The following is a 13,541-nucleotide window of genomic DNA, read 5'->3' as shown; positions in this document are numbered from 1 at the left end:
CCTTTATTTCTTTATTTTGGCTGCATTGGGTCTTTGTTGCTGTGCACGGGCTTTCTCTAGTTGCAGTGCGCGGGCTTCTCATTGTGGTGGCTTCTCTTGTTGTGGAGCACAGGCTCTACGAGCAGACTTCAGTAGTTGTGGTGCACAGACTTAGCTGCTCTGCGGCATGTGGGATCTTCCCGGACCAGAGATCGAACCTGTGTCCCCTGCATTGGCAGGTGGATTCTTAACTGCTGCGCCACCAGGGAAGCCCTAAAAGTAAATAATTTTTAAATTAAAAAAAATGATTTCTATGAATCATCCTTCCCTTAATTGTAAACCTGGAAATAAATAAATAAATGCTGGTTGGAACCCACTTCACTGACTTCCTGAATCAATAACGGCCCTGTCACCCACACTGTGAAAAACACAGCTACACAGTATGTGCAATAAATCTACATAGATCCAGGGCTTCCCTGGTGGTTCAGGGCTTAAGAGTCCGCCTGCCGATGCAGGGGACATGGGTTTGAGCCCTGGTCTGGGAGGATCGCACATGCTGCTGGAGCAGCTAAGCCCGTGCACCACAACTACTGAGCCTGCACTCTAGAGCCTGCAAGCCACAACTACTGAGCCCGCGTGCCACAACTACTGAAGCCCACCCACCTAGAGCCTGTGCTCTGCAACAGGAGAGGCCCCCACAGTGAGAAGCCCGTGCACTGCAACGAAGAGTGGCCCCTGCTCGCCGCAGCTAGAGAGGGCCCACGCACAGCAATGAAGACCCAACGCAGCCAAAAATAAGTAAATAAATAAATTTATTTAAAAGAAAAAAATCTACATGGATCCACCTGGAGATATCTGGAAACCAACAAGCGGAGGGAGAAAAGTTGCAAACTAATACATTCAGGATACCATTTATGTAAACTGTTTAAAATATATATTGATATTGTTTCCACAGACTCCAGATAAGTGGCAAAGGCATAAAGACTGGTCCTGGAAGAATATGCTAATTTCAAAGTAACTGTTACTCCTGAGAAATGGGAGGGGGGGTGGGGGTGGAGGGGGGAGCATCTGTAGGCGGAGGCCTTACTGTCATTGGAATTTTTAAAAAAATATCTGAAGCAATCGAGCCAAAGCGAATATTTGTTAAACCTGGGTGATGACACAATGACTGTACCCTTCTGTCCCTGTGAAATAATCCATTAACACTGTTAATAAGAATGTATAAGCAACTCTAGGATACATAAGAAACTAACACAAGTGGGGGTGGAGGGGCTCAGACACAGAGGCAGAGGATGGGAGATGGGTGGGGATAAGACTTCTCACTGAAACCCTTTATGTTGCTTGTATTTTCATTTTTTAAATTGTGAAATGTAATAAAGCTACAAGAAAGTGTGCAGCCCACACATACAGTTATATACAACTGAAAGAATAATTATAACTCAGGCATCACTGAAGCCCAGATCAAGAAATAACATTGAATAAAGTCCACTTAGAGAAAAGCAAACAGAATTGGAATGCCCAGCTCAATGACCTGTTACAAAGCAAACCCCGCCCACCTGCTGCCACGTGACCACCACCCAGCTGCCTCCACAGCCCGGCGACCCATCCTGACTTCCAGAATGATCACTGCTTGGCTTTTCTTTATCTTTTACCCCTTAAGGTGTGCATCCACAATAACACTAGGATTGTTCAACTTTATAAAAAAAGGACAATTTGTGTAAACTTTCCACAATGAAAAATATTCCTTTATGAAAAGGAATCATTTGGGTCCTGCTTCCTTTGTTGCATAAAATGTCGGTGAGAATCATCCACATTGCTGTGAGCAGCTGTGAATGCTCCTGCATTCCGGTGCAGTATTCTGTTGGCTAAAACATCACAATTTAGGTATCCAGTCTACTGCAGATGGACTCAGGTGTGGATTGTTTCCGCTTGAGACTGATATATATGAGATATATGTTACTGCTATGAACCATGAACACTCTTGTCCAGGCTTCTTTGCTCACTGAGCAAACTGAATTTTTTTTTTTTTTTTTTGGCTGCGTAGGGTCTTCGTTGCTGTGAAGACCTAGTTGCGGTGAGCAGGAGCTACTCTTCCTTGCGGTGCGCGGGCTTCTCATTGCGGTGGCTTCTCTTGTTGCAGAGCACAGGCTCTGCACATGCAGGCTTCAGTAGTTGTGGCACGCGGGCTCAGTAGTTGTGGCTTGCGGGCTCTAGAGCGCAGGCTCAGTAGTTGTGGCGCACAGGCTTAGTTGCTCCGCGGCATGTGGAATCTTACTAGACCAGGTATTGAACCCGTGTCCCCTGCATTAGCAGGCAGATTCTTAACCACTGCGTCACCAGGGAGGTCCCTTTTTTAATCATTTTTAAGTGTACTGTTCAGTGGCATTAAGCACATTCACAGTGTTGTGCAACCATCATCACCGTCCATCTCCAGAACTTTTTCATCATCCTAAACAGAAACTCTATACCTATTGAGCAATAACTCCCATTCCCAATCTCCCTGCCCCTCCCAACCACCATTCTACTTTCTGTCTCTATGAATTCCACTACTCTATGCACCTCATGTAAGTGGAATTATACAATCTATGTCCTTTTCTGACTGCTTTATTTCTCTCCGTATTATGTCTTTCAAGTTCATCCATGCTGTAGCATGGGTCAGAATTTCCTTCCTGAATTTTCAAGGTGGAAATCCTTTTTTAAAAATAGTATTTAGGGCTTCCCTGGTGGCGCAGTGGTTGAGAGTCCACCTGCCAATGCAGGGAACACGGGTTCGTGGCCCGGTCCGGCAAGATCCCACATGCCGCGGAGCGGCTGGGCCCGTGAGCCGTGGCCGCTAAGCCTGCGCGTCTGGAGCCTGTGCTCCGCAACGGGAGAGGCCACAACAGCGAGAGGCCCACGTACCGCAAAAAAAAAAAAAAAAGTATTTAATTTCTACACCACGATCAAAAGTTTTAAACGTTTTAAAATATTAAAAAATTTAATTAAAAGGCATAAAGTAACTATTTTCAATAGAATTTAAAATAAAATTTCTACATAAATATCTTAAATAGCTACATTCAAATTTAAATGTTTTAAACAGAAATGTAAATATTTAAAATAAATGTTAAGTAAAGCTTTAAATAATTATTGAAAATTAAAATTTTAATAAAGATACTAAGATCAAATTAAAAAGCATAAAATAAATAATGTTATGAACAATATTTAAATAAGTGTTTATAAAATTCAAATATTTCGAATAGATTTAAAATATTTAAATTAAAATATAAAGTACCACGTAGATTGAACTTAAAATTGAAATGACATTTGAATGTTTAAATATTGAAATGATTTTAAATGTTAAACATTTAAATTTTAACATAGAAAGTAATTTTTTTTCTTTTTTGCTGGGATCTTCCCGGACCGGGTCACGAACCCGTGTTCCCTACATCGGCAGGCGGACTCTCCACCACTACGCCACCAGGGAAGCCCATAAGTGCTATTTTTAAAATATATAATTAAATTTTAAATACGATTTTAATAAAGTAACTGCTACAATAATATTTAAAATTACACTTTAAGATGTGCAAAAAAATATATTACTCCCCTCTTCTCCCTGCCCAGAACTGAGGCAGTAGGGAAGCTACTGGCCTCCTCCGGGACTTCAGCAAACCTCACGCGCAGGCAGCGCCTTGGCCAGCCCGGCCAGCTCGCGAGGACCCCGTACGGCCAATATGGCTGCGCCCGTACGGCAGGCACGCAGCCTGCTCGGGTTGGTGACGACCCTAGGCCCGGGCTCCCGCGGCTACCGAGCGCCTCCGCCCCCGCGCCGCTCAAGGGGGCCCTGGTGGCCCGACCCGGATGACCCACTGACCCCGCCCTGGCAGCTGGGGCCGCGCTACGCAGCTAAGCAGTTCGGGCGGCATGGCGCCGCCTCCGGGGTGGCCGCCGGTTCTCTGTGGCCTTCGCGGAAACAGCTGCACGAGCTGGAGGCTGAGGAGCGCGAATGGTACCCGAGCCTGGCGGCCATGCAGGAGTCGCTGCGGGTCCAGCAGCTGGCCGAGGAGCAGAAGCTACAAGCCAGGTGCGTGCGTGCGGTCGGGCAGGCGCGGGGCTGCGGGCCGTGGGTGAACTGTGTCCCAACAGCAGTACTTAGTCCATTGGGCAGTTTATCGCGGGGTTTGTATGCTGTATTTACGTGAATCCTCACCTAGATACAAAACAGACTTCTGAATAACAGTTCATTTAGTCATTCATCAACAGATCTTTACTGAGCGCCTACTGTGCGCAAGGCCTTGCCCCCACTACTGAGGACACAGCAGGGAACAAAACAAAGATAATTTCAGGTGTCGACAGAGAGCCATTAGGAAAATAAAATTGCGTGGAGAATGCATGCCTGAGGGGGACTTCGGTTTGGTAGGCCTCAGGCCTGAGAATTTGACGTTTAAATGTTTAAGCAGAAACCTGAATGATCAGTGGTAGTCATGGGAAGATCGTAGGCAGAGCGTTCTCGGTAGCGGGAACAGCTGGTGCAAAGGCCCTGAGGTAGGAATGTGCTTTAAGGAACAGCCTGGACATTAGTGTAGCTGGGGAAGAGTGGGAGGTGATGGGGCATGGAATCAAGGGCAGAGGTCAGCCTTAGAGGCAGGTCTGAAGGATTTGAAGTAGAATGGAAGCAAGACCAGGGACATTGATTGTGCCACTTAACCGAAGGGAGGGGGCAGCCAAAGGCAGGCAGGTGTGTTCCTGGTGTTTATTGTTCTTGTCCTCACAGCAGCTCTAAGAGGAAGAGGGAACCACCCTTATTTCAGAGATAGGACACTGAGGCCTAGGAAGGTGAAGTCACTTGTCCAGTCACTTAGGCAGTGAACGGTGGAGTTAGGATGTGAACACCTCTCTGATAACCCCAGTTATCCCAGCTGGTTGACCCTGCCATGGGGCTTTCAGCTTCATGTTTCTAATTCTTAAAATGGGACAGTGACTCACACCTACAAACACACAGGATTGGAGGGAAAGGTCCAATCCATTTCTTGCCTTCACTTCTGCGCCTCGAAGTAGGCCTGGCATACAGTGGTTGCTCAGCGATGTCTGTAGGACGGAGGAGTGAGCTGTGGGAATAGCTGGCGTAACACGCAGCATAACATGCGACATTCAGTAGACAGCTCAGGGAAACGTTGCGTTGACTTGGGGTCTGCTCCTAGGAATTACTGGGGCTTGGTTCTCTCATGCTCAAGGCTACACATGTTGGTTTCTCTTCCCCGCCTCTCTTCACTTGTCAAGAATTTTTCTTCACAGTTTTAATGGCCACCATAAGTCTTCCCGGTCTTTCATCTGGAGATGTGGGGGCGTTGGGAGAGGCAGGATGTGGGCAAAGGCTTGGGGGTGGGTGGTGGGTGGATGGGTACTGCTCTGGCTGCCCTCACTGACCACTCTCTTTCCCCTGCAGGGAGCAGCTCATTGAAGAGCGCATGGCCAAGATGCCACAGATGATTGAGAACTGGCAGCGGCAGCAGCAGGAGCGCAGGGAGAAGGAGCAAGCAGACAAGGAGCGGAGGGCTCGGCTGCAGGCTGAGGCCCAGGAGCGCCTGGGATACCACGTGGACCCGAGGAGTGCCCGCTTCCAGGAGCTGCTGCAGGACTTGGAGAAGCAGCATCGCAAGCGCCTCAAAGAGGAGAAACAAAGAAAGAAGAAGGAGGCACGAGCTGCTGCGATGGCCGCTGCTGCAGCCCAAGACGCAGCAGACTCTGCAACACCCAGCTCCTGAGTTGTGTTCTTTCCCAATAAAACCTGCTGCCTGATAGCCCCACCCCTGAAGAGCTCTGCATCCTCTCTTATCACACCCCTCCCCGGGCACCCTGGTTCTTTCCCCAGCACCTGGAGCCAGGGAATCCCCACCCTTCCCTGACTCTGCTCACTTAGGGACTCTAGGCCATGCCGACTAACTCTGGGGCTTCAGGGGGAGTGAAAGGGGGATGCAATGGGGAAATAATGGAGGAGCAGATGGCAGAGGAGAAGAGGGCTTCTGTTTACCAACATTAATCTCCAGTAATTAGCCAATTACCAGGGGGGAAGTGTAGCCAAAACAGACTGTGGTGATGATGGTGGGGGGCAGGGAGAAGCAGCCCTTCCAAGGCTGAGCCAGGGCTGGGGCTCATTGCCTGGGAGTGAGACAGCTTGGGGGAGGGGGAGTGAAGACACTGGGAGCCCCAGTCTGCAGAGGTTGACAGACCCCTCTGCCCTTTCATGGCATTCCCGCATCTCCTGTGTCCAACTAGCCCCAGACCCATACAAGCTGGAGTGGGAAGCCCCAGCAGGCACAAACCACAGGACTGGCTTTTAAAACTTTATTCACTTCAAAATCTTTTATCAGAGACACGGTTCTGTTCTGGGGTGGGGGGTGGCCTTGACCTCCAGAATGACTCTGATATTTCCCCTTCCCCAGGCAAGACAAACCAGACCTCCTCCTCCCCAGCAAAAGGATGCAGGATGAAGGCCAAGGCCAGACCATGGAGGGGTCTTGGGCCTCTGAGTGCTCACCCCAGATGGAAAGATTTGGGCCACTCCAATGGAGAATCAAAGTTTGGAGCTCCAGCTACCCCTCGCCCTGCAGGAGGGCGGGGGAGCTCTCAGGGGCTCTTTGGGGGATGGGGAAGCAAACAGCCGCCTCTCCATCTGGCTGCAGGGAGCTGGGACAGAGGCCAAGAGGGGCCCATCTGTCACCTCCAGTCCTGCCAGCTCCTTGGAGAAGGCTGGGCTCGGGTGGGGGATGGGAGGACAGCTGTCTGGCCCAGGTCTTCTCAGGCCAAGATGGGAACGCGGGGCCACTTTAGGAGAGTGGGAAGTTGGGGTGGAGTATTTTGGTTTTTATTAGTTTTTGATTTTTTTTCCACTTCTTAAATAAACATGAATATATATATATTTTTTTCTTTTATAAAACTTTTGTGGAGTTGGGGGTGGGGAGGAGGGAGCGGTGGGCGGCCTGGCCTCCCGGCATCACTCGTCATCAAAGTTCTGACTCAGGAGGAAGTTGGCAGCCAAGTTCTCGTTTTTTTCACAAGCGAAGTAGGCCTGGATCACCAGGCTCTCTGGGAAGCCCAGGGCCTTCAACTGCGGGAAGATGGGCAGGTATGAGCAAGAGGTAGGGGCCCTGCCCACCCATGAGGTCACCCCTCTCAGCCAGATCTCTTACCCTCTCTATAGCCTCTTTTTCCTGTGGTGTCACCTGGATGTAGTTCATCTGTGGGGCCTCCTCGCCTATCGCGCCCACCTCACCCTCCACGTCCGAGATGTCTGCCAGCTCCCCAGTGGGCTCGTTCAACATCTGGATGAATTGCTCCTGGTGCCGGCTGATTTGCTGTGGGAGACGGAGAAAGTGGTGGTGACCCACAGCCCTTGTCCCCCGCTTCCCCAGGTCCCTGTCACAGTGCTTGCTTTTTCTTTCATTCACTCAGCAAATATTTAGAGGGTGTCTATTCTGGCCATACAGCCACACGGTGGACATGGGCCCTGTCCTAGAAGGAGCTGATGTTCCAGGGTGGCGAGGCAGGCCGTAAACAAGCAAGTTGACAGCAACTTACAATGTAAATACTGGGTGTAACATACATTAGGGTAGATCTTGGGCTGGGAAAGACACTTTAGGCCAGGAGCGAGGGCCCTGTGAACTACTGGATGGGGAAGGAAGTTTCCCTCCACGTAGAGCAAAAAATCAAGTGCAAAGGCCCAGGGATGGGGTCCATTTGGAAAATTCCAAAAGCAAAAGATCCATGTGGCAAAACAGTAAACAAGGAAGGGAAGGAGGAAGCAGAAGATCAGATCAGAGAGGCAGGGACCAGATATGCTTTCTTCTAGTGTGATGGGACACCACAGTGGTGAGGATTAAACAGGGAAAGACATCTGTGTACCTTTTAAAAAGATTAACTCATCTGGGTGTTGCGTATCTGGGGGTTCTAATATGCGCCTCTCTATTTTTATGTACATCTGAAAATTTACACATCAAAGGAAAAAGTGCTTTTTCAGGAATCTGGCTCCTAGTGGAGAATGGACCGTGGGGGCTGTGCAGATGCAGAGAACTGGGTGGTGGCTGCCAGGGGACCTGGGAGAAGATGAGGTGGCAGCCACAGAGGTGGAGTGCAGGGCTGGGCTGAGTGAGATGTTCTGGAAGTAGAGCAAAGAGGACAGGTGAGAGACAACCCCAGCAGGCCCCCAGTGCCTGGGGCTCAAGCAACCCCAGGTCCTTGCGGGGTTACGGAGGGCTGGGAGGATCTGTTCTGGTCTTGGATTATCTAAAAAGCATTTTCATGGAGGTATCAAGTCAGTCACGGGAGAGCATGGCATCCAGAGGGTCCAGACTGGTCATATGGATTTAAGGGTCGCCACAGACTGAAAGCCCCAGGATTGATTGCAAATAAATGGAGATGCGCAGCCCTGGCCCTCCAACATCTGGAGGTGAGCGGAGTCAGCACAGGAGACTGAAAAGTCGGCGGTAGAAGCAGCAGACGCCTGAACCAAGAGAGGCAGGTTTTCACAGAGGACCCAGGAGACCCTGTCACACCCAGGGGCCACTGCCCCTCCGCCCAGGAACCTTCAAGGACAGGATGGAGCCTTGCTGAGCACGGTGGTCCCAAAACCAACTAGGGCACAGCAGTCCTGGGTGCTGCCATACAACCCTATGGACATTCAGAAAGCAACAGCTAAACGCGGAGTGGAGCCAGAGCACAGGATCCAGAGACTGGAGGCAGACACACGCTCCACCAGTTGCCAGGCTGCTCCAAGCCTCTGACATCTTCCTCCACGGCGTGGAGATGACAGCAGCACCCACACCTTACAGAGTGGTTGAGAGCATTACGTGAAACCACGTAGGTCATTAGGTCGCACGGAACAGCAGAAGGCTGTCGTTAGTCCTGCTTTCCAAGCATAGAGATGCCTACATACCACGCTGGGCCAGGCTCACTCTCTGGGGCTGTGGTACCCACAGGAGAAGGGAGATGGTACCTGCACTGACTCCCTCTGTCCCCAGGCCTGTACCTGTAAAAGCTGGGGGTTCTCCTGGCCCAGCTGCTGAAGCAGGGCTGGCAGCAGCGCCGGATTCTGCTGAATCACCTGCCGCATGTTCTGGAACTGGGGCTGATCCCGCAGGAATTCCAAGGGGTTCTCTCCTGCTGGCAGGAGGAAAGGGTGCGGTCAGATACCACCCTGGGCTCCCTGAAGTATGGGGGGTTGGGATGAGTCAGGTGCCTTGACAGCAGACACCCCACATGCACACCTCCCAATCCACTCACCTGCTTCTGTGGCTGGCTGCTCGGGTACTTGGCTCTCCTGGACAGAACCGTGTTCCGGCTCGGGGCTCCCAGGAATTCCCTGTCAGGGGTCCTATTTAGTTCAAAGCACAGACTGCCCACTGCCTCCTTCCTGCATACTCAGCCCTGGCGGGAGACACGTGAAGCCTCTGCTCTGCCCTCCACAGGTCCACCCCATCGCTCATGTCCAGGCTCCTGCAGGAGGTCTTTCCTGGCTAGAACCATAACCCAAAGGCTTTTGGGGGCAGATTTTGACCAGCCATCAGGGCACCGAAGCCTGCATGCTCCCTTGAGGACTCCCCAGGCAGCAGCAGCCCCACCTCACCGTGAGTAGATACTCCACGGCCCGGTGGGGATTGTTATAGCTGGCCCTCAGGGCAGCCACGACCCGCTCCCGCTCGTAGCCCATGGACATGATCTCCGTCAGCATCGTCTCGTACTCAGAGCCAGTCACTGTGGAGGGAGTGGCAAAAGGTGGGTCACCAAGGAGAGGGAAGGACAGCTCCCAGGCCCTCCCACACCCCCACAAGGCCCAGCTGATGACTGGGGCACCCAGTCATTTTCACTCTGGGGACCACCCACCCACCTAGCGTGGAGGCCGCGTCTTCCTCTCGCCCGCTGCTACCTGAAGAGGGAACAGAGCTGCAAATTCAAGAGAGAGAAATCGGACCCTGGCTTCTGGTGGCTTTCCCTCCCCCAAGGTGTGTGGAACCACAAACGTGGGCGCTGAAATGTGCCGGAAAGACAGGGCCCAATCTGGGGCTGCTGCTCCCTGCCTTACCCGGACACAGACTCCGGGGAGGTCGTGGGGGCTGATTCCTCCGATGGGCTCTTGTCCTCTCTGGCGGTAGGTGGGGGATTGGACATGCCTGAGGCAGGGGCCGATGGGAAAGATGTGGAAGACTCCGGGGCAGCAGTGGGTGAAGCCTCTGGGGGTACTGAGGTGCCTGGGCTAGTTTTGGCCTGTGACACCCAGAAAAAGGGAGCAGGCATCAGTAACTCTATCTAGCCCCAACATCCTTCCACATCTCAGCCCCACCCTGTTCATGGCTAATCTCTCTTGGGCACACATGCTCTTTGCCAGCTCCCCAGCTAATCCACCCATCCTCCCAACCAGCATACATCACCCACCTTGGTCACCATGACGACCACGAAGTTCTTCTCATCGATGTGATAGTCCTTGATGGGGACATCATCGCTCAGGATCTTGCCAGCATAGATGAGTTTCTGTCCAGCCACGGGGAAAGCATCACGACCCTTCTCAGCTTCTATCTTCTCCTTCAGCACCTTCACCTGGAGGAAGGGGTAGACAGTCACTGCAAACCCCGAGATTCTCTCTTCCCTTCTAGTTTGGGGGCAGGGGGGAGGCTGCATGCCCTGATGGCTGAGAAGCTAAGCTTCATAATCAAGCATACTAGACCATTCCACCATTAAACAGAATATTTGCTGAACACCTGATATGTGCCAGGTGCAATTTTAGACACTGACGATACAGCAGAGAACAAAACTCAATACAAGTCCCTGTTCTCATAGAGATAACATTTATTTGAGAGAAGAAAAAACACATATTTCAGATGATGTAAACATGATGAAACGCAAATCAAAATAAACGAGAGATAGGACCATTCCTCACTCCATGCTGCTGAGAGTGACCTTTACTAAGAGAATCCTAAGTTGACACCTCTATTGTAAACGTACACGGGTCACAAGTTTAAAGCCTCATATTAACTGAGTGAAACAGTTACCATTAGCCTCATTTTATATTTGAGAAAAACAGAAGTACAGACAGATTAACCAACTTGCCCCAAATCAAAAAGTTAGGCTGGTCAAAAAATCTGAGTCTGTTTCCTTTTCTACAAAAAGTGAACTTCAATGTCTCCCTCGTGGGGGAAATTGTGCAAAAAGTGCCAAGTACATATTTTTGTTAGGTCCTAAATCTCTTTTCAGCTAAAAGGACAGCATCATGTTTAGACCGTGGGCTCTCACTTGAGGCAATTCCGAATTGAAACCGATCTGCCATGACTTGCTGTGTGCATATGCAACTATACCGAAGTTCTTTAATCCAAGTTCCCGCATCTGTGAAATGGGGAGACTCAGAGTCCCCAAATGACAAGCCTACTTCGCAGATTTAGTAAGATAACATAAAAACGCTCAGCGACTGGTGAAGAACAAACACGGACCACTGAAACTCAAGACCGTTTATTATTATCGTCGTTGCTGTCATCACTCGGCATCTCCTGGTCACTACTCCCAGATTCGGCCACCAATGTCCCGAGGAGAAGCCTACAAAGCTGGGAACTCGGAGCACTCATCCCAGAGCAGGCCGGCCGGGAATCCGAGCCCGCGGCTCCCGCGCCCAGCGAAGACACTGACATTGGACCCGGGGCCTGGCGGGCGCCCCGGGGGTGGAGCCTCGCCTGGAGAGAGATCCAAGAGCTCCGCCCGAGCCACCAGGGGCTGAGCCGGGGACCATCAGGGTATCTGGGAAAGTCAGGCCCGTTGGGAGAATGGGCACTGCCCGGCGCCGCGCCGTCTTCCCCGCCTCTCTTGTCAGGATCCCGGCCTCCCCGCCCCCACGCCATCCCCGGCACCCGTCGCTCCCGCTCCCGGGCTCCGGCCTGGCTCGCACCGTCTCATCAGGCTCCATGCGGATCTTGAAGGTCTGCTGCTGCAGCGTTTTGAGCGTGATCGTGACGGCCATGGTGGGGCCCGAGCGACGCGGCGGCCCCGGGATCCTCACACAACATGCAACTCACGCCGCCGCCATCTTAGCGCCCAGCCGCGCCGTAAGCCGACCGCTTCCGGGGCAGGCGGTGCGCGCGCCGACCACCGCAGCACGTGTCCTGAGCGCGCCCCCTTTGCCTTCGTGAGCATGCACAAGAGAGCGGCCTCGAGCCAGGCATGCGCAGACTAAACTCTGCTCCGGGGGTGGGGGGGCTTCTCGCTCAACTGTCACGTGGCTTCCTGCGAGTGACGCCATGCCCGTTAGCGGTGACGTCATGCGGCCACAAAATGGCTCCGACGTCCCCAGTGTCAAGCCTACGAGTTTCATTGATTTGTTGACGTTGAACTCTTCGTGTACTTGTTATACTTTTATTTCTTCCATAAAATGTTCGTGTTTTTTTGCTCGTTCCAAATGAGTTTTATTCTGGTCTGGCTACCCTGACAGGATGCCTGTCAAGCCCTGAAAGAACTAAAGGATACTTGAAAGGTCACCAACAATTAAACGAAAACTCTGTAAACACGTTTGGCCAAGGAACTGGGGACACGAGGCCATTTTGTGGTCCCATCCATTCCTGAGGGAAGAGCTGGATTTTTGGAATGAATCTGTTCTAGCTCCTGGGTCTCCCCACGTCTCTGCTGCTCCTTCCCTGATCACTTTGTTCACCCACCTACCCCCAGTCTGACCCCAAAGTTTTTAAGGAAGATGTAACTTTCAAGGCTTCCCTACACCGAATACAAAATTCTCTCCTTAAACTTTCCCTGGATATGCCAATCCTGGAGGCTTTCCAGAAGGGTGGCGCTAGGCCACAGGACACAGGAAGCTCAAAGGAGGCCTATCCAAGGAACAAGGAATCGAAGAGCTGGTTGGCCGAAGCTGAAGAGGGTGCTTTGGCAGACAGGATGGAGGTGATGGTCTCATCTTCCAGTTAATGGGTGGACTCTCCCCCGCAATCCTGAACTGACCATTACCTGCCTCCTAAACTGCTCAACATTCCCATCCAAGTAGGACACCAGGCAGTCGCCTGCCACCTGACTCATTACCCAACTGTTACCAGGTCCTACTGCTTCTCCCTTCACTGCATGCCCTGAGCTAAGAAGCTTCCATAAGAATAGGCCAGACTTGGCTGAGGGATTCTTAACGTCTGGCAACAAGGGACATCAGTCCCCAACCACCCACTGGACATTAAGTGGCAGCCTTCAGGACCCCAACAGAGGTGGGCCTAGGCCAACCTTAGGGGCCCACACTCTCCTCTGCCACTTTTACACCAGCACTTGGTGCCACCTCCTTCCCTTCAAGAGGTTCAAATCCTGACTTGGCCACTGAAGACCACTGGACAAGCTAGATACCATTTCTGAACCTATTTCTCCTTGACTATGAAGAGAATTAATAGCTTTTGACACTGGCTAATATTAAGAAAATGTGTTTAAAACTGTCCAATAGCTCTGTGTAGTCTTGCTCCTTAATAGGTAAGACGTACATATGCGGCGCAGTGTAAAACGGTTGGTGGCTAAGGTGTGGGTTCAAACCCCACCTCTTACTAAATCTCAGTCTCCTTATCAAACAC

General features: G+C 51.4%; 2 protein-coding genes across 3 annotated transcripts; one reads left to right on the top strand and one right to left on the bottom strand.

The window, feature by feature from the left end:
• The first annotated feature begins 3,666 nt into the window (after positions 1–3,666).
• On the top strand, positions 3,667–6,872 carry GADD45GIP1 (GADD45G interacting protein 1). Its single transcript, XM_033854131.2, has 3 exons — positions 3,667–4,039; positions 5,402–5,720; positions 6,399–6,872. Exons 1-2 carry the CDS (start codon positions 3,690–3,692, stop codon positions 5,718–5,720), a joined length of 669 nt encoding a protein of 222 aa, XP_033710022.1. The 5' UTR covers positions 3,667–3,689; the 3' UTR covers positions 6,399–6,872.
• Positions 6,287–12,126, bottom strand: RAD23A (RAD23 homolog A, nucleotide excision repair protein). Of its 2 annotated transcripts, none has more exons than XM_033854129.2 (9): positions 11,882–12,126; positions 10,384–10,545; positions 10,034–10,215; positions 9,839–9,894; positions 9,578–9,705; positions 9,235–9,313; positions 8,981–9,114; positions 7,146–7,310; positions 6,287–7,063 (listed from the first exon to the last, which is right to left on the bottom strand). In XM_033854129.2, the coding sequence occupies exons 1-9, from the start codon at positions 11,951–11,953 to the stop codon at positions 6,950–6,952; spliced, it is 1,092 nt and encodes a 363-aa protein (XP_033710020.1). In that variant the 5' UTR covers positions 11,954–12,126; the 3' UTR covers positions 6,287–6,949. The 2 variants fall into 2 exon arrangements, with proteins under 2 accessions (XP_033710020.1, XP_033710021.1); XM_033854130.2 differs by having other exon boundaries at positions 8,981–9,111; positions 11,882–12,124.
• Positions 12,127–13,541: the final 1,415 nt, after the last annotated feature.

This window comes from Tursiops truncatus, chromosome 3, assembly GCF_011762595.2.
Source record: "Tursiops truncatus isolate mTurTru1 chromosome 3, mTurTru1.mat.Y, whole genome shotgun sequence".
NCBI lineage: Eukaryota > Metazoa > Chordata > Mammalia > Artiodactyla > Delphinidae > Tursiops > Tursiops truncatus.
Note: the sequence above shows the minus strand (reverse complement) of the source record. Positions and strands in the feature narration are given on the sequence as shown.